The 20,022-nt window shown below is 44.0% G+C and overlaps 1 protein-coding gene and 1 non-coding gene across 2 annotated transcripts in view; both read left to right on the top strand.

Annotated features, from left to right (window-relative positions):
* Window positions 1-19,744, top strand: part of GFRA2 (GDNF family receptor alpha 2) — a 151,754-nt gene extending 132,010 nt beyond the window's left edge. The window contains exon 8 of the mRNA XM_027549791.1: window positions 19,224-19,744. Coding sequence (XP_027405592.1) covers window positions 19,224-19,280 — 57 coding nt within the window. The 3' untranslated portion in view covers window positions 19,281-19,744. The remainder of the gene's footprint in view (window positions 1-19,223) is intronic.
* TRNAC-GCA lies at window positions 14,054-14,125 on the top strand. The gene has a single exon. It is a non-coding gene; the product is annotated as a tRNA-Cys (tRNA).
* Window positions 19,745-20,022: the final 278 nt, after the last annotated feature.

Below are 20,022 nucleotides of genomic sequence, written 5' to 3'. Positions count from 1 at the left end.
TGGCTCAGGGATAAACAACCCGCCTGCAAATGCAGGAGATGCAGGAGACACAGGTTCAATCCTGGGTCGGGAAGATCCCCTGGAGAAGGAAATGGCTACCCACTCCAGTACTCTTGCCTGGAGAATCCCATGGACAGAGGAGACTGGCAGGCTACAGCCCATGGGGTTGAAGAGTTGGACACGACTGAGCAACTGAGCACACACACACGTTTAGCAAAGAAAGGAAGAGTGAAGAGGCAGGAGAAGTAGTTGAACGGTTATTAAGCACCTACTGTATGCCAGGCACTGGGCCAAATGGCTCATATTTTTCACCTAATCCTCAAAAAAGTCCATGTGATTGTTAGACATTTCATTCTATCATTGAGGAAACTGAAGCTCAGAGGGTTTAGCCAATCCAGCTAATGAAGTTAGCTGGAGATAGTTTGAGCCAGGAACAGACTCACAGAGGGAGATCTGAGAGGATGTGGGCAGAGAGAGGCCCAGCCCCTTCTTGGTTCCAACCTGCTGGATGGCTGGAGGTGGGTGTTAGCATATCAGGCTGTCCAAGCATGACCCCCAGTATTCAGAGACTTTGAACTCTGGCCCCACACTCTCTCTGCTTCTTTCTATTACCTCCCTGGTATGCTGTGGTTTGAGATGCCTGGGGTTGGCTTTGGAGGGTACCCATGAATAAAGCATCTCCTTGGGATAACCCAGGCCCTATAGTCACACCCCTGAATATGGCACAGCCTTGGGAGCCTTTAGTTTCTCCTCTGAAGAGGTGTGTGTGTGTGTTTGTGTGTGTGTGTGTAGTGGGGTTGGGGCTGGGGAAGAAGGTGTCCTTTTACCCTCATAGAGGTTTAGTTAGCAGCTGTTTTTCAAGGGCTTTGAAGGCCAAAAGCTGTGGAAAGAAGCTGATTTCTAATCTTATCTGTCATAACGCACTCAAAACACCAATCACATGCCTTTCGTCTTCCCGTCTTCACTGTTAATGGCCACGTCTTTCTCTCTCTCTCGGCCACAGACTCTCTGCTGCATCTCCTGCCAGCTGGAGGGACTGGAGGGGGCCCACTAGCCCCTTCTTTTCTCCCTCCCTGATCAGGAGAAAGGAGGTATGACTGTTCTCCTGGGGGCATGGGACAGATGATAAGCGGAAAGCTATAGACCTTGAGCCACTATCGCTTTTTGCTTTCTGGCCTTCTGTTTTTCTGTCTGTAAAATGGGCATGATCACACCTGCCTGGCCTTCTTCATGGAGTTGGTAGAGGAAAGAAGGAGAGAACAGGCCCAGAAACATGAGCTGGGAGACAGCCCCATAGGCACGGCAGATATGCCCTCTTCTCCCATTTCCCTTTGCCACCGGGGAGTGGTGGGGGCCTGAGGAGTGGAGTCCCTGCTCCTGGGTGGATCCTCCACCCTGCAGGGCACCCCAACTGCTGTGCTATCTGGCCCACAGCTTAAGTGGCCCCTGCACGCCCCTCTCTGCCTAGCCTTGTAAATTGCCTGCGCTGAATTCTGCACACACCTCAGTGGAAGGGGAATTATTTGCCAGATATACGGTGTCTGCGAGAAGGGCCTCTTATGAGTCAGTGTTCAAATATGTTACCAGCTCAATAAACAGAGGTTTGTTGTAAATTAAGAAAAGGAAGCGAGGTGCCTGCAACAGCCCTTGTTCATCTACTGTTTCTATTAGCGACGCTTTCCCCTTAAGTAGCACATAATTCCCGGTAGCTGCTGGGCTGGCAGCTTGGAAGGGGGGATGTAATTACACTGCAGTTGTTAGGTAGTTAGAGCTACACAATAAGGTCCATAGAGAGAGGCAGGGACAGCCCTGGGGCGGGGGCAAGGGGTTGGCTGGGCTCCCCAACAGGATCAGATAAGATCACAGTTGCCTGATAATCTCAGGGTGACGGGAGGAGCAGCCTGGGCATGGCAGAGGGCAGATCTAGAAAACAAGGCTCTGACCCTCATCACAGGAAGAGGTGGATGGTGAGTTCATGGCACCCGTGGGAACCCTGCACCAGCTAAGTGGCAGGCTGGTGGCAGGTTGGTAAGGTGTGGCTGTTGCTGGTAGACAAAGCAGGTTGGCAGTGGGGCTGCCAAGACACAGGGCCCAGCTAGGATGAATGAGGCTTGGTGGGAGTGGGAAGGGGTCTAAGGTGAGGAATGCTGTAGGGGTGGGGGAAATTTGTGTCTAGAACCCCAGTGAAAATCCAGCCAGGCTGTGCTTGCCTGGAAGGGAGCTGGTTGGCTGGTAAGCCTCACCCTAGGAAGCATTCTCTGGCATGTTCCCCTCCACAACTCTTTTCTGGAAGTGAGAACACACTAGAGTAAATGAGGGAGGCTACTGGCAGCCAGAGGCCAATCTCCACCCTCCACTGTAACCTGCTTACCACGCTGCAGCTGGCTGGTTGGCAAGTGCTGGAGGCCACCATGCACCCTGGGACCGTGGAGCTGGCTGTAAACACATGCCAGCTGAGGGGTCGGGGGTCTTGGCCTGGAGGAACAAGAGGAGGGGCTTTTAGGTTCTACTCCAGCCCTCCAAGGAGAGTAGTGCCTTGGTCAGTTAGTGACACAGACATTTGTTCCACTTCTGATCATGATCACAGCTCCTTCCTGGAGCAGTTCAGTGATTAAATGCCTGGAGGGTCAATTTTTGGGGCATTGAAGCTTCAGGGGGACCTCATCATGCTTCCCTTCTCTCCTTCCTACCCTGCCCCCTCCCCAGCTGTAAAGCACACATAATTGGCTAAGCATTTGTTGCTCCATTACTCTGAGTATAAAAAAGCCCTTGGTATGGAATGCAAAGAGCCAATTCATTGGAAAAGACCCTGATGCTGGGAAAGATAGGGGGCAGGAGAAGGGGACAACGGAGGATGAGATGGTTGGGTGGCGTCATTGACTCAATGGACATGAGTTTGAGCAAGCTCTGGGAGATGGTGAAGAGCAGGGAAGCCTGCTGCAGTCCTTGGAATCGCAAAGACTTGGACATGACTGAGTGAATGAACAACAGCAACAATAGTAGGCGTGAAAGGCACTCTTGGGTTTATGGGATTGGAAGAGAGCTCATTTCCATTCACTTGAGGGTGAGGGGAGGAGGGTTTGTGGAAAAATTTTGATTCCAGAAGTCTCTTTCCAGTGTCCAGTCTTATATTCCCATGCTTGATTGAAAGCCTGCATTCCTTCTTTGTCTGCTGTTTGAAAAAATTCTTTTTTCTTTTTAAAATTAATTTCTTAAAAATTTTTATTTATTTATTTTTGGCTGCATTGGGTCTTAGTTGTAGTGTAAAACTCCATCTCTCTCTTGTTGAGGTGACCAGGCTCAGCAGCTGTGGCTCCTGGGCTTAGTTGCCCTGGCTGCACGTGGAATCTTAGTTTCCTCACCAGGGATTGAACTCGTGTCTCCTGCATTGGGACCCATCAGGAGACAAACAGACACGTGAGTCTGGGTCCACTAAGAAGATGCCACAGTGGGGTTAGGTCTACTGGGGAAGCCGCAAGGAAGGGTAAGGGGTACCTTCATACTGGGATGCAGAACTGACCCCTGCAGAGGGAGATGAGGAATGAAGGAGGCTTGGGGGAGGAAGAGCTGAGGACTGAAGCACAGTTTCAGGGGTGGTTTGGCCTGGCTAGTGGGGAGTCCTTGAACCCAGTTCGGCTTCAGAGGAGTCCTGCCTTTTGGTGGGTTAGGGTTGCCTTAGTACCTGCTGTGTTTGGCCGCTAGCTGGGAGCAGCTCTGGGAAATGTGGCCTCAATACTGATGTGGTGGTGGATTCCATGGGGTGGAGATGAGACTGTGAGTCAGTTGCACTTCTGGCAGCAGAGCTCTGAACAGCAGATTTGTGGCCACAGCATTCTTATTCTCATGGAGCAAGGGAAAACAGACAATATTCAATACATGTGGTAAACAAACAAATAAAATGGTCTGTTAGAAGCTTGTAAGTTGGTGATGGACAGGGAGGCCTGGCGTGCTGTGGTTCATGGGGTCGCAAAGAGGTGGACACGACTGAGCGACTGAACTGAACTCAACTGAAGTACTATGCAAAAAATGGGTTGGTGTAAAGGAGATTGGGGACTTCCTAGATGGTGTTAGTGGTAAAGAACCCACTTGCCAATGTAGGTAGACATAAGAGACACGGGTTTGATCCCTGGGTCAGGAAGAGCCCTTGGAGGAGGGCATGGCAATCCACTCTAGTATTCTTGCCTGGAGAATCCCACGGACAGAGGAGCCTGGCAGGCTGCAGTCCATAGGGTCCAACAGTGTGGGACACAACTAAAGTGACTTAGCATGCGTGCACAAAGGAGATTGGAAGTACCAGGGTGGGGAGGGTTACAATTTAAATAAGATGGGCAATTAATGAGAAATTAACAATAACACAATAATAGTGGGAGACTTTAATACCCCACTCACACTTATGGATAGATCAACTAAACAGAAAATTAACAAGGAAAAAAAAAAAACAAAAACATGTATCTATAAAGCTCACTAAAGCAAAGCACAGTAAAATGAGCTATGGCAATAAAAGGCGTTAAATTTATCAAATAAAAAAAAAAATAAAGTGTTGAGGTATAATCCTCCTCTTTCTTATATCTAAAATTCAGAAAAAAATATATATGCAACACAAGCAACAAAGGTTAACTGTATAGCACGGGAAACTATAGTCAATATTTTGTAATAACCTATAATGGAAAATAATCTGAAAAATAATATAAACAATGTATATGTATAACTGAATTACCTTGCTGTGCACCTGAAACACTGTAAGTCAACTATACTTCAATAAAATATATATATGAAGAAAAAAAAAAAAAGAGGTACAAACTATTATGTGTGAAATAAGCTACAAAGTTATACAGTACAACACAGGGAATATGGCCAATATTTTATAATAAGTATAATGGAATATAATATTTAAACATTGTGAATCATTATACTGTACACTTGTAACTTATATAATATTGTATATAGACTATACTTCAATAAAAAATAAGCACAAAAAAGAAAAAAAAAATAAATAAATAAGATGGGCAGAGCAGGTCTCCTTGAGAAGAAGGTACTCAGGCCAAATCCTGAAGGAGGTGAGGGAGTTAGCCATGTGGATAGGTGGAGAAGGGTATTTTATAAGCAGGGAACAGCCAGTGCCAAGGCCCTGGGGTAGGAGCATTCCTGGAGTATATGAAGAACAGCAAGATAACTGGTGTATCTGGACAGAAGAGAGCCAAAGAAAGATTGGTAGCAGAGAGTGCCTGAGAGGGGTGGGCCCGTAGCTTTTACTTTGAGTGACAGAGAAGACTATGGAGGGTTTGAGGAGAGAAGCTACATGTGTTACATTTTATTTTATTTTTTAAAAGCTCCAACATTGTCTTATTTTTTTCCCCTTAGCCTATTTTATTTTATTTTGGTCGTGACATATGGCCTGTGGGATCTTAGTTCCCTGACCAGGGATCGAACCTGCACTTCTTTCAGTGAAAATGTGGAGTCTTATCAACTGGACCATTTGGGAAGTCCCAGTTCTCTTAAATTTGAAAATGATCAGTTTGGCTCTGTGTTGAGAATAGAGTTTAGAAGCTAAGGTAGAAAACTGCAGAACCGTTGGGAGAGATGGCTTGGGTTCAGATGAGAGATGCTGGTGGAGCAGGGTGATGTCAGGGTGGAGGTGGTGAGAAAGAAGCGTTTGGATTCTGAATGCATTTTGAAGGTAGGACTAAAAAGATATTCTGATGGGTTGGTGAAGGAAAGAGGGGCCTCAAGGATGACATCAATATTTTTGGCCTGAATAACTAGAGAAAATTAGCATCAGAACCATTAAAATAGAGGGTGGAGCTTTCAAACCAGGAGCGGAAATTTTATCTATCCAGTGGGAAGAAGGAAAGAAGGAAGAAAGAGTACAGAAAATGTGAAATAAAATAGCAAACATAATTTTTAATATAACATCAACTTACAATGATATAAGTGGATTAAACTCATAATTCAAAATATAGAGACTCTTGAAGTAGATTAAAAACACAAGATTTAGGAATATGCTTTTTACAAGAGACACAAGAGAATGGAAATAAAGCAGTATAAGAAGATAGAACAAGCAAATAGGAACAAAAGAAAATTTACAAGGAACAAAAGAAGAGGAACATTCCAGTAAGAGGAATAAAAGATCATAAAACTGTAATCATGAAAAATATGCACACATCTAACAATATACCATCAAATATATACATGTGTACTTATACATAAGCACACATATGACAAATAGGGATAGCTACATAGGGAGAAATAGATATCTCAACCATTTCACCTGAATATTTTAAACGTACTTCTTTTATAACTTGATAGAACAAACAGACAAGATTTATGAAGTATAGAGAAGATTTGAATGACTTGTTTAACATGCTTAAATTTCTGTGTATAGTTATACACACATATAACTTAAAACCTAACAGAAAATGTATACTCTTTTGATTATGTGTAGAGCATTCATAAAAAGGACCCTAAATCAGTGAACAAAGGCAGCCTCAATAAATTCCAAAGGACTGACATCACTCAGATAATGTTCTCTGACTGTAATATAGTGGAACTTGAAATCAGTAAAAAACAACAACAAAAAATCAAACACATGTATGCCTGGAAACTGAAAAAACAGCAGTAGTAAAAAGTCTTCAGATTATGGAAGGGAATAATACAGGCAATGCCAAATTTTTAGAACTAAATGAATTAAGAAACCACATGGCAAAATTTGTAGGATGCAGATAAAGCAGCACTTAGGTCAAAACACAGAGTTTAAATCTATTTGTTAGAAGACAGAGAAGGCGGGAAACAAATGTGCTAAGTTCTTATCTCAAGAGTCTGAAAAAGTAATGACAGAGTAAACCTTAAGAAAAAAGGAAATAATAGATTGAGAGGCAGAAATAAATAAATAGCAAATTACAATTAAAAATCACAGAAGCTTAGGAAAGTTGATTGTAGGTCATTTTTTTTTTTTTGGCAGCACCACGAGGCATGTGGGATCTTATTTCCCCTACCAGGAGTTGAACTTGCACCCCTTGCAGTGGAAGTGTGGAGTCTTAATCACTGGACTGCCATGAAGTCCCCTGATTGTAGGTCTTTTGAATAGATTAATAAAATAGGCAAACCTCTGACAAGACTGAGAAGAAAAAAAAGAGATGTAATAAAACTGGAAGCGAGAATAAAGTGACAGACACAACAGACTTAAAAAATAATAAAATAGTATTATGAACAAGTATTATAAAACACTCACAAATTTGAACAATTGGATGAATTGGATAGCTTTCTGGGAAAATGAGAAATACCAAAATTGACAAAGAATAAAAAGAAAAGTCGAACAGACCAGTCATGAGTAAAGAAATTAAAATTACAGCTAACTTCTCCCCTCTCCCTCCAAAGCTATGGGCCCATATTGCTCTACAGTTGAGCACCACAAAGTATTTACAGAGGTAAGAACCCCCTTTTGCAGAAGCTGTTCCAGAAAGTAGAAAAAGGAAAAAAAAAAAAAAAGCTATCTGATTTATTTAATGAAAGTAGTTTAACTGTTACTCTTAAACTAAGGAAGGGCAAGAGAAAAAAATATAGATATCTATCACTTGTAAAAATAGATGAAAACAATATTAAATAAAACATTAGCTAACAGAATCCAGTAGTATATTAAAAACAATCACCGCAGTCATGTCGGGTTTATGTGAAAAATGCAGGGGTGTTTTAACAGCAGAAGGTCTAGCAATTCACTGCCTTAATGGACCAAAGGAGGAAAAAAAAATCATATCATTAACTCAAGAGACACAAGAATCCTTTGATAAGTTTAATACCTTTTTTTGTAAGGATAATGCCAATAAAAAGATAAAGTTCAGCACATATTTATAACAAATCATCAGTATAATAAATTTCACGAAAAACTGGGAATCAAAGGGACTTCTCTGACTCCTGAAAGTCCCTTGGACAGCAAGAGATCAAACCAGTCAATCCTAAAGGTAATCAATCCTGAATATTCATTTCAAGGACTGATGCTGAAGCTGAAGCTCCAACACTTGGCCACCTGATCCGAAGAGCCATCTCATTGGAAAAGACCCTGATGCTGGGAAAGACTGAGGGCAGGAGAAGAAGGGAACAACAGAGGATGAGATGGTTGGATGGCATCACCGACTCAATGGACATGAATTTGAGCAAACTCTGGGAGATACTGAAAGACAGGGAAGCCTGGTGGGCTACAGTTCATGGGGTTGCAAAGAGTTGGACATCACTGAACGACTGAACAACAACTCTGACTCTGGGGTTGTCAGACTGCTTACCCTAAACTTACAGCAACACCTACAGCAACTGAATGGAGAAACCTGATATTCATTGTTTTATTTTTAAAGAAGCTGATGTGTGCACCCAGGTCTGTCTGGCCTCAAATCTCACGCTGTTCCTGCATGTCTAACAAAGGCAGAGGCATGGGCAGGCTTTAGGAATTTTCTCTGGACCAAAGTCCTTTTGGTTGATTATAACAAAAACTGCAAGAAGTGGGGACTTGATGATAGATTTGCCAGGAACAAAAGCATTAAGTAGCAAATCTTTTTAGTTCATAACATGTCTTGTCTATTAGCAGGACTCTGATGTCCTGCCAATGGCTCCAAGTGGCACTCTGTGTGAGGGATTAACGAAAGAGTCACTGTATTTGAACATGAGTGTTTGGTGGTGAGGGGAGAAGTGGTGTGGCATCCATAGGTGCCACAAATCTGGAAGCATTTGGTGGACGGCAGAAGAGAAAGGTGTGGAGATGTCTGAGCAGGAGTCTTGATGGGACTTTGTAGAAATTTTTACTGGTTCTCTTGGGTGTAGCACCCCCTTTCACTTAAATCCTCAGGAAGTGTTCTGATCAAGAGCTATTTTTAACCTTTGGGTCTTTGGGTATTTTCGTGAAACCCAGGGGCAGAATGTATGGCTTGGTTCTCAGAGGGCCCAGAACTTGAATCAGGTTTGGGGTGAGGTGGGGCTGTGTGTGTGGGAGGATGGGGGTGGGAAGGGCATGGTGGTGGGGGTGGGGTACCCTGGTGAGTGGTGGGGGTGTCCTGCTCCACTTCCTGTCCCCCTTCCCTTCCAGGCCTCATGCTGAGTGTTCTCTTCACTCCCTTTCTCCCTCTTGCAATTTTTTCCTCCAACCCCACCAGATCCATGACCATCTGGGAGCTGTGAAATAGCAATCCAGTGAAAAGTCCATTAAAAATTCATATCCTTAATTTAAAGGGCCAACAGAGACTAACTGGTGCCTCTTTCACTCAAGTTCAAACTCCTGTAAGAAGGACTCTGCTGGCCTCAGCCAGGGTCAGGTGTCCACTCTGCTATAATCTGTGTGGTCAGCAATGAGACATCGAGAAGGCTCAGGGCGGGGTCACTGGCACAAACTTGGCTCTGGGTGTCCATCCCTGTGGGTGGAAACTTGGACCTCAGAAGGGGGAGGAGTCAGTTGGCCGGATTCCCCAGGTTCACTCTGTACCAGTCTTAAAAGACAGAAAGAACAGAATTTTCTTAAAAGCCAGAGTCTGGCTGGAGAGGGTGTCATGTGGTGACGCACCTGAGGTGGTCTCAGGATAGCCGCGTCTAAGAAGCTCACGGTCTAGAAGCCGTGTCCTGTTGTCTTCCTGCTGAGTGTTGAGGACTCAGAGCTAGTTCTAACTAGGAAGAGGCAACACATGAAAGGAAAGAATTCATAACAGCTTGACACCCTCCGGGCTGAACCCAGCGATTTTATTTTTACTTGTTCAGGAGGGGGGGAAAGTCATTGCTAATTTCACAATTACTTCATTCCGGAGTACTTGTGAAAAATGACTTCAAGTGTAAAATATTGTCTACTAAAGAATTAACTTAATAGATAATTTGGATTCAATTATTGGCTCAATACTAAAATTTGCTGGGAAAAGTGCAGGCAATATTTTATGACTGTCACATGATGCAGCGATTGTGAAATTAGTTATTAATGACTTATGAGAGAGACACTTAAAAAAAGTCAACTGGCGGAAGAAAATACATCACTTGGGCTTTTATAGGGCAGGCTCAGATGGGGGCTTCTATCGCCTCCATTTCTCAAGTGATTCCAATTTTGCTGACTGAACCTCTCGCCTTGGCTTCTGTCCTTCCTCTCCCCCATGTGTGTGATTTGGGGCTTGACTCATACCTGAATTCTTTGGGAACAATTAGGAGCTGAAGGTTGCTGCCATCCATCATGGCAAAGGGGGATGCTGTCTCCATCTGCCCTGAGAGCCAGGGTTGACCTCTCAACCCTGCTCCAAGCCATTGATTATCTCAGGCTAGCATGGTGTGAGTACTAGATGGACTTTTAAAACCAGGATGAACTTCAGCAGTTTATTACCATTACTTTCCACCTATCACCTGCTTGCTAGTTGAAGGGGAAATTTTTGTTGAAGTCCCCTGGGTTCTCTTTGGGGGTGAACACAATATACTTTCATTAGCCCTGTTAAAGTTATTGCCTGAGCTGCCTTCTAAATTCGCTTTAAATGACATTTGTTCTTTCTTCTTGAAATACTTATTGGGCACCTACTCCATGGCTGGCACTGTTTGGGCCTTTGGGGAGTATGAAAGCTGCCTAAAACATGCTCAACGCTTAACTAGAGCCTTGAATGTAAAGTGTTAGTTGCTCAGCCATGTCTCTTTGCAACCCCATGGATTGTAGCCCGCCAGGCTCCTCTGTACATGAGATTTCCCAGTAAAGAACACTGAAGTGGGTTGCCATTTCCTCTTCCAGGGGATATTCCAAACCTGGGGATCAAACCCGGGTTTCCCGCATTGCAAGGGCATATTCTTTACCATCTGTACCAACAGGGAAGCCCATTCTTGAATGTAGGGATGGTCTATAAAGTAATGTGGAGAAAGCACTTTCCAGAACCAAGGAAGAAGTCAGACTGAATGGCTGATATACAGAACATCTGATGGGGCATGTGGCCCATAGGGTGGGATGTGAGGACAGAGAGGGTCCCCAACAGAGCAGCAGTGTGGGAGGGCCAGACTCTGCACATCATCCCAAGAGCAGGGTACAGGGTAGGCTCACTCATTCCACAAATACTGCATCAGGTCCACCATGTGCCAGGGGAATTCCATGTGGATCCAGGTGCTAGGGGCACGATGTAGACCAACACCTTATGCAGTTCATGTGTGTGTGTTGGGGTGAGAGGAGATGTCAATAATCAATAAATGTTTTTAAAAAAGTTGATGGGAGTGTAGTTGATTTACAATGTTGTATAGGTTTCAGGTGTACAGCAAAGTGAACCAGTTATGTGTGTGTGCGGGGATTCAGTTGTGTTTGAGGGGTCGCACAGAGTCGGACACGACTGAAGCGACTTAGCAGCAGCAGCAGCAGGTTTGTGATACATGGGATTTTTCAGGCAAGAATACTGGAGTGGGTAGCCATTCCCCTCTTCAGGGGATCTTCCCAACCCAGGGATTGAACCCAGGTCTCCCACGTTGCAGGCAGATTCTTTATCATCTGAGCCACCAGGATCCACCTGCCAATTCAGGAGATGTGGCACAGGTTCAATCCCTGGGTCAGGAAGATTCTCTGGAGAAGAAGATGGCAACCCACTCCAATATTCTTGCTTGAAAAATCCCATGGGCAGAGGAATTTGGCAGGCTACAGTCTGTAGGATCAAAGAGTTGGTCACGATTTAGCAACTAAACAACAACAATATACACATATATGTATCCATTCTTTTTCAGACTCTTTTCCCATATAGGTTATTAAGAATAAGAGTAGAGTTTCCTGAGCTATATAGTAGGCCCTTGTAAATTATTTATAGTACTGCGTTATATTAATCCCGATCTCCTAATTAATAACTATGTAATAAGTAAATTATGTAGTATATTAAAAGAGAAGTGCTATAGAAAAAAGAAATACAGTGAGGCGAGAGGGACTGGAGGTGCAAACAGGAGTGGGTAGCCAGGTTGGGGCTCCCTGAGATGTGATAGCTGAGTCAAGATTTCAGGCAGGAAGTGGGAGATTCCATTCTGCAAATCTCTGAGGAGAAGCCTTTGCAAGCCAAGGAACAGCCAGGCCCCAGGCCCTGAGGCAGGCATGGGCTTGGTTCCAGGAGTATCAGAGAGGCCCTGTGGCTGGAGCAGAGGAACAGGGTGGGTGAGGGGAAGAAGGAGAGGATGGTGGAGACATAACGGGGCTGGATCACGTTGTAGGGTCTTGTGGGCCTTGTAGGGACTTGCCTATTTCCCTGAGTAAAATGCAGAGCTATTGAACAGCTTTGAGCAGAGGAGGGATGTGATCTGAGCTATGTTTTAAAGGCATCCTTCTACCCGGTATGTTGTGACCTACTGTAGATGGCAAGAATGGAAGCCAGGAGCTCTGTAATGAGGCAAAGGCAGTAATTCGGGTGGGGAGGCCCTTCCTGTAGCCATTTAGGTGGTGAGAAGTGGTCAGATTCCTGATCTGTCTTGAATCACAAAAGTGTGGATTGGATGCATGATGTGATCAAATGAGAATTTCGGGTTGGTTCCCAAGCTGTCCCCACCCACTGCTATAAACCATGGGGCTGAAAGATACCCTACCCTGAAAGATACCCAAAGATACCCTATGGCAGGTGCACAGACCATGAGTGCAAAGGTAGATGGATGTGGTGGATGCTCTTGGTGATGCCCGGAGCCCCATAGAAAGCCCATCTCGGACTTTACTTCCAAGGAGAATGAGAACAGTAAAGTCTGACAAACCTAGACAGCGTGTTGAAAAGCAGAGACATCACTTTGCTGACAAAGGTCCATCTAGTCAAAGCTATGGGTTTTCCAGTAGTCATGTATGAATGTGAGAGCTGGACCATGAAGATGGTTGAGTGCCAAAGAATTGATGGTTTTGAGTTGAGGTGCTGCAGAAGACTCATCAGAGTCCCTTGGAAAGCAAGGAGATCAAACCAGTCAATCCTAAAGGAAATCAATCCTGAATATTTATTGCAAGGACTGATGCTGAAGCTGAAGCTCCAATCCTGTGGCTACCTGATGTGAAGAGCTAACTTATTGGAAAAGGCCCTGATGCTGGGAAAGATTGAGGGCATGAGGAGAAGGGGACAACAGAAGATGAGGTGGTTGGATGGCATCACTGACTCAGTGGACAAGAGTGAACAAACTCCAGGAGACAGTGAAGGACAGGGAAGCCTGGTGTGCTACAGTTCACTTGCAAAGAGTCGGACATGACTCAGAGACTGAACAGCAACAACAACAAAGTCTGACACAGTGAATACTTTCGATTAACCACCATCCAGATCCAGAAATTGACCACTGTGAGCAGGTACCCAGAAGTCACCTCGTGGGTCTTCCCAAAAGTCACCATGAAGTTGCATTAGAACACCAAGGATTAGTCTTTGTCTGCTTTAAAACTCTGTAGCGCAATCATAAGGGTTGTGGTCTTTTTGCCTGATGTCCTCTCTTGAAATGATGACATAAATTCATGATGCTGCACATTGTGACAATTTACTCTCCCTCGATGGATGTAAAGTGTGAAATTTCTAGGTCATAGGATACGCAAATACACTTCGTTTTAATAGATACTGCCAAACAGTTTTACACAGTGTTCATACCAATTTCCTCCAGTTCCACATCATTATTTACATTTGAAATTGTCTGTTTTTTTCATTTTAGCCATTCTGCCTGGGGTACAGTAATGTCTCATTGTGGTTTTAATCTGCGTTTCCCTGATGACTAATAAGATTGAGCAGGGTTTTATGTGTTTATTCACCATTTGGATGTGTTTATTTTTTGTAAAATGCCTGTTCAAGTCTTTTGCCCATTAAATAAAATGGGTGGCCTGTCTTTTTTTCTCTTCTTGGCTTTGGGAATTCTTTATGTATTCCTGGCACAATTCCTTCGTTGATTATATAAAATGCAAATATTGTTTTCCACTCTTGACTGCCTTTCACTTTCTTAATAATTTTTTCTTTGAGAAGTCCTTATTTGTAATGTAATCAGTATTTCCTTTATGATTTGTACATTTTGTAAACCATTTAGGAAATCTTTGCCTAATTCACACTTGAAACTCTTCTACTATAATTTCTGCTAGAGTGTTTTTGATCCAGCTACTTCCCTGGTGGCTCAGACGGTAGAGTATCTGCCTGCAATGCAGGAGACCCAGGTTTGATCCCTGGGTAGGGAAGATCCCTTGGAGAATGAAATGGCAACCCACTCCAGTATTCTTTCCCGGGAAATCCCATGGACAGAGGAGCCTGGCAGGCTACAGTCCATGGGGTTGCAAAGGGTCATACACGACTGAGCGACTGACACTCCACTCCGATGGGAAAAATGGATTTGCTAGCAGTTGAGTTGTGGAAAGTTGGGGTAATGGGTTTCTGAGGGTGGATGGGGGAGAGATGTGAGCACCTTTGGATGTATTAAGTTTGAGATGAGTATTATTCATCCAAGTGAAACAGCTGTATTGAGTTCTGGATGAGGAAGAGCCAGAAAAACAGATAAGGTGAGAGAATCCAGCAATGGTGGAAGGGAAGCTAGGAGGGTGGTGTCCTGGAGGGCTAATGAAGAAGTGGGCGGGGGAGAAGGGCATGGCCGGCTGAGTTTCGCTTATGAGGGTGAAGAGTGAGCCTTGGGTTTAGCAACATGGAGCTCATTGGTGACACTGACGAGAACAGTTTTGGAAGAGGGTGGGGATGAAAGTGTGTTTGGCGAGGGTTCGTAAGAGGAATGGCCTGGATCAAGCAAAGGGCCACCACTGGCAGCCCCTAGAGGCTGCTGGGGAACCCAGGCCAGGTTTCAGTAATCCAGAAGCAAGTGAGGTCCCTGGGAGTCACAAGTCAGGACTGCAGACAGAGCGGGGAACCAGGGAATCCTGCCAGACCCCAGAGTTGTTTTCTTGAGCCAGCTGGGTGAGGTGCATGCCTGATGCTTAGCTGCTTAAAGTCCAAGAACTGCTCTTGGGCAGACTAGTGGGGGCAGGCAAAAGGGAGACAGCTGTGTGGAGGTCCTAGACCATACTCAGCTCTTGGCAAGGAACATGATGCTTTTTATGACTTGGTCTTTGTTTGATGTTCCCATCTCATTTTTCTTCTTCCTTCATTTCCTCCCTCTTTCAGTTCCTTGAATGCTGAACTTCCAGCTTGGGGTTTCCTATTGCTTTAATGGCTTTGCACTTCTGGGCTTTCATTTACTCTCCTCCACTCTCTCCCACTATCTCTGCTTGATTTTTACACAGCCTGGGCTTCCCTGGTGGCTTGGATGGTAAAGAATCTGCTTGTAATGCAGGAGACCTGGGTTTGATCCATAGGTTGGGAAGATCCCCTGTAGAAGGAAATGGCAACCCACTCCAGTATTCTTGCCTAGAGAATCCCATGGACAGAGGAGTCTGGTGGGCTACAGTCCATGGGGTCACAAAGGGTGACTGAGCGACTAACACTTTAGACTCAGCTCAGGTGCCACCGCTTCCAGGAAGTCCTCCATGATCACTTAACATCCAGCATCTCTCTGCTTTATAGCACTCTGCTCATTAGCTTCAAATGATCTCGTTCTCTGTGTGTCTGCTACACTGGATATCTACCTCTTCATGGGCAATGACTCCTGCTCTCTCTGTTTCTGTCCCTGGTGCACAATGGTGACACAGAGCAGGTCCTCACGTGGTTTTGGCTGGGAATTGTAGAGGCACTTGCATTCAAGGTAGGATGTGAATTGGCAGGTGGGCATGGAGTGGGCAGTAACTCGGTAATGCCATGATGGAATGTGTGGGATAGCCTGAGCGGGGGCCTGGCTGAGGGCTTGAACTGGAAAAGCTGGGCATGATGACAGCTCGGTGGGTGCCGGCCACTTGAGAGGAGGCAGCAGGTGTGTGCATGGGTCTCTCTGTGTGTGCATGCACACATGCATGTGGCAGTAGAGGAGAGCAATTATGAACATCAAATCAAGCTAATTTACATGGATAAGCGCAGGCAGTGAGGCTTGGCTCGCAGGTCTGATTTATTTAGGGCAGGAGGGAATCAGCAGGGGCTCCTCTCAGGTGAGTGAGTGGCAGGCTGGCCATTCTTATAAATAATCCTGCTGTCAGTCCCAGTTAAAGCCTGGGTATTCCATTTAGTGCCGCAGGAGGAAGCTTCAGAGTGATTTCAGAAGCATTTTCTGACCTCTTGCCTTTTTCTCTTTCTGGAACACTGGAGAACTAATCTTTTCTAAATAAGCTTGATTGCTTTAAATTTCTAATTATCAAGAGGAAATACATTCAGTATAGAACATTTGAAAAATACAGAATGATATAAAGATAAAAATTAAATAACCCCAATTCTACCATTCAGATGACCATAAAGAACATGTTAAAAGTGAAGTAAGCCAGAAGGAAAAACATAAATACAGTATTCTAACGCATATATATGGAATTTAGAAAGATGGTAACAATAACCCTGTGTATGAGACAGCAAAAGAGACACTGATGTATAGAACAGTCTTATGGACTCTGTGGGAGAGGGAGAGGGTGGGAAGATTTGGGAGAATGACATTGTAACATGTAAAATATCATGTAAGAAACGAGTTGCCAGTCCAGGTTCGATGCACGATACTGGATGCTTGGGGCTGGTGCACTGGGACGACCCAGAGGGATGGTATGGGGAGGGAGGAGGGAGGAGGGTTCAGGATGGGGAACACATGTATACCTGTGGTGGATTCATTTTGATGTTTGGCAAAACTAATACAATTATGTAAAGTTTAAAAATAAAATAAAATTAAAACCAAAAAAAAAAAAAGAATTCCTTTCGGTCTTTTTTTTTTTTCTATGCAAAAATACATTTTTAAAAAACAGAACTCCATACTTATTACATTTCCAGTCTGTGTTCTGATATTTAAATTTTAAGATTATATTTTGAGACTTCTCCAATGCCATTGATCTTGAATGGTTGTAATCATCTACTTTGTGCACACACTATACACACTATAGCTTTTTTAAAAACCAGTGTCTAGTGGTCTTGAGGATTATTTTCAATTTTTGGTTCTTATAATACTGCCATAAAAAAACACTGTTTGTAAGTCTTTGCCTATATCTCTGATTATTTAGGACACATTCCTAGAAGTAAGATTCCTGCTATTAATGCATACTGTCAAGTTCTTTCCAGAACATTTGTGTGTGTGTTTTGTTTTATTTTGTGTTTTAATCAATTTATACTCCCTATCAGCACTAGTTGAGCATGATCAATTTATGGCACTAGATATTACTATTAAAAACATTTCATGGCCATTTGTATTTTTATGGAGAAATCTAAATCCTTTGCCTAGTTTTAACTGATGTGTTTTTATTTTTAAATATGAATGCTCTATATAATATAGAAAGGATTGCTTAATTATTAATATATCCTTATTTTATTTCAATGTGTCATTTACCTGTTTGTTTATAACAGGGATTTTGACATGCACAAGCTTTAGTTTTGTGCATAGAATGTTTTCTCAATCCTATTTATGCTTAAACAGTCTTTTCTACCCAAAGATAAATTAAATTTTTACTTCCATTTTCTATTTACTTATTTTCACTATGATTTATGAGTTACACAATCCATCCGTCTGGAATTAATTTCGATGATAAATTAAAAAAATAAATAATTAACCAAATGCTAATGCTAACCTTTGCTGACAGATTAGTGATGTCATCTAATATTTAAAATAATTCATATATGTGTGTATATTTACTTACTCTTGAACTTTCTGTAAACAATGTGTTGATCCTTATATCAGTTCCATGCCATTTGATCCCTCTTTTAATACTTGCCACTGGGAGTTCCTCTTTTTCTGATGTTCTTGGGAAATTATTGCATGTTTATTTTTCCAGATGACCACTGGAATCACTTAGTTAAGCTTAAAAGAATAAATCCTCTTGCAATTTTAATTATAGTCATGCTAAGTTTATAAATTAACACGTGAAGAACGGAATATCTTTTACAATATTCAGTTTTCCCATTCATTGATCTTCTGTCCCTATTCAAGTTTTATTCCAATAGAGTATTGCTTTGATTATATGGGATTAAGGTGGCCTTCCTGGCACCAAGGGAACATGGAAGCAATGCACAGAGGTGAAAGAGAGGAGAGAGACGCTGGATGCAGCTTGTCACCATCCACCCTCACCTTTGACCCCATTCCCTCCACTGGGGGTCCCACATGGGGCCCCTTTATTGAGGCACACTGCCCAGAGGCCCAGGGTTGCTCACACAGGATACCTGAAGCAGGTCACCTCCATTTCTAGATCTTTTCATGCTGTTCAGGTCTTACTCCCACTGTCTTAATTTCTGATTATTTATTTGACATTGGATTTACAGTTTTGCATAGCTCTGGGCAGATGGGTGATGAGAAGATACTTGATTTGTTTTGATGCAGGAGGACAGTATTGTACATTTAAGGCTACACACCTTGAAGCTGGCAAAATGCAGCATCCAATTGCCAAATACGGTGCCCAAGTACGATTTCCTGGCTCTTGGTACCCCTAATAAGTCACTCAACCAAGAGTTCAGCTTATACCCAGCCCACTGCTCATCATCTAAACTTTTGGACTGTCTTCTTCGTTTCTCTGCCTTTCAACCTCCAGACAGACCCAGAGTTGTCCTCTAAGCACGTTGTGTGTATTACTGTATGTTGCTAAGAAAAGCTGTCCAGTGAGCCAGAAGCTCTGAGCCTATGTTATCTTTGGCCCCCATTTTCCATCAGCCACACCTTTAGCTCCCTGACTACTCTCTCTCTCTTTAAATAAAAAGGTCAGTTTTGCTGGAGCCCAGGGCTTGTATTGGAATGGAGGCACAATGAGTTGGATGAGAGAGCCGTTCTGATACTGGAGATGGTCCAGGGAGCCTCTAGGTGTTCAAAACTGTCCTGGAACTCCAGCTTGATAAGACTTGAACTTAGATTAGACTTGAATAAACAAATTGTTATGCTATGGACAGGGCCTTCCTGTAGCTCGGATGGTAAAGAATCTGCCTGCAACGCAGGAGAGGTGGGTTTGATCCCCAGGTCAGGAAGATCCCCTGGAGAAGGGAATGGCAACCCATTCCAGTATTCTTGCCTGGAGAATCCCACGGACAGAGGAGCCTGGTGGGCTACAGTCTATAGGGCCGCAAAGAGTTGGACATGACTGAGTGACTAACACTATGCTCTGGACAGCCTCACCATCCTGCTCTAGGGCTCAGAGCGATTTCCAGGACTTGAAAGCTGCAACCTTGTCCCACTACCAGCTCCATCCTCCAGTCTGCCTCACCCTGGACCTCTGCTCCTCACCCTCACCCTAGGTCACCTGGAGACGGTGCTGGGCCTTTACTCTCTTCATGGGTTCCTGGTCTTGGTAAGAAGGCAGAGTTGGAGGAGGAGGAAAAGAACCGAAAGAAGTACTCCAACTCAACCGCCCGAGAGATCTCATCACTCTTCTGATACCAAAGGAAGCTTCCCCAAAGGCTTTGTCCCTTTGAGAAGCAGAAGGAAAGAACTTTTATAGGTAAAGGGAGGGATAGGGAGAAGAGAGGAAGGAGTTCACTACTGTGTACAATGGCCCCTCAGTGTCCCCGGAGGAATTGGCTGGGGCGGGAGGTGCTCCATGGATACCAAAATCCATGGATACTCAAGTCCCAAAGTCAGTCCTCCAGTATCTGCAGATTCAACCAACCTTGGAGTGTAAACAGTGATACGTGATCTGCTGCTGGTTGAACCCGCGGATGCGGAAGCACCCTTGGACAGGGAAGCGCTAGCGGCTGTGGAATCTAGGATGGACAATATATTTATTGAAAAAAAAAAATTGGCGTGTAAGTGGACCTGTGAAGTTCAAACCTGTGTTGTGCAAGAATAAATTTTATTTCCTTTCTTATAATTTAACCCTCTGGTTTTGGTGTGAATTTCTTTTGTGGAGAGAGAGACTTTATTCATACCTTCTGTCCACCCATCTCAACTCTTAGGGGTTCCTGGCTTATGGTTGACAACCTTCCTCTGCTCCTCAGACACCCCCTTTCCTCTTGCTCTTCTCTTGCCTCCTGTCCCCACACCTGAAGTTCACCCCTCCCCCTCTCCTCTTTCTTGGAAGAGTTGGGCTCCATGTCA

This window comes from Bos indicus x Bos taurus, chromosome 8 (genome assembly GCF_003369695.1).
Source record: "Bos indicus x Bos taurus breed Angus x Brahman F1 hybrid chromosome 8, Bos_hybrid_MaternalHap_v2.0, whole genome shotgun sequence".
Taxonomy (NCBI): domain Eukaryota; kingdom Metazoa; phylum Chordata; class Mammalia; order Artiodactyla; family Bovidae; genus Bos; species Bos indicus x Bos taurus.
Note: the sequence above shows the minus strand (reverse complement) of the source record. Positions and strands in the feature narration are given on the sequence as shown.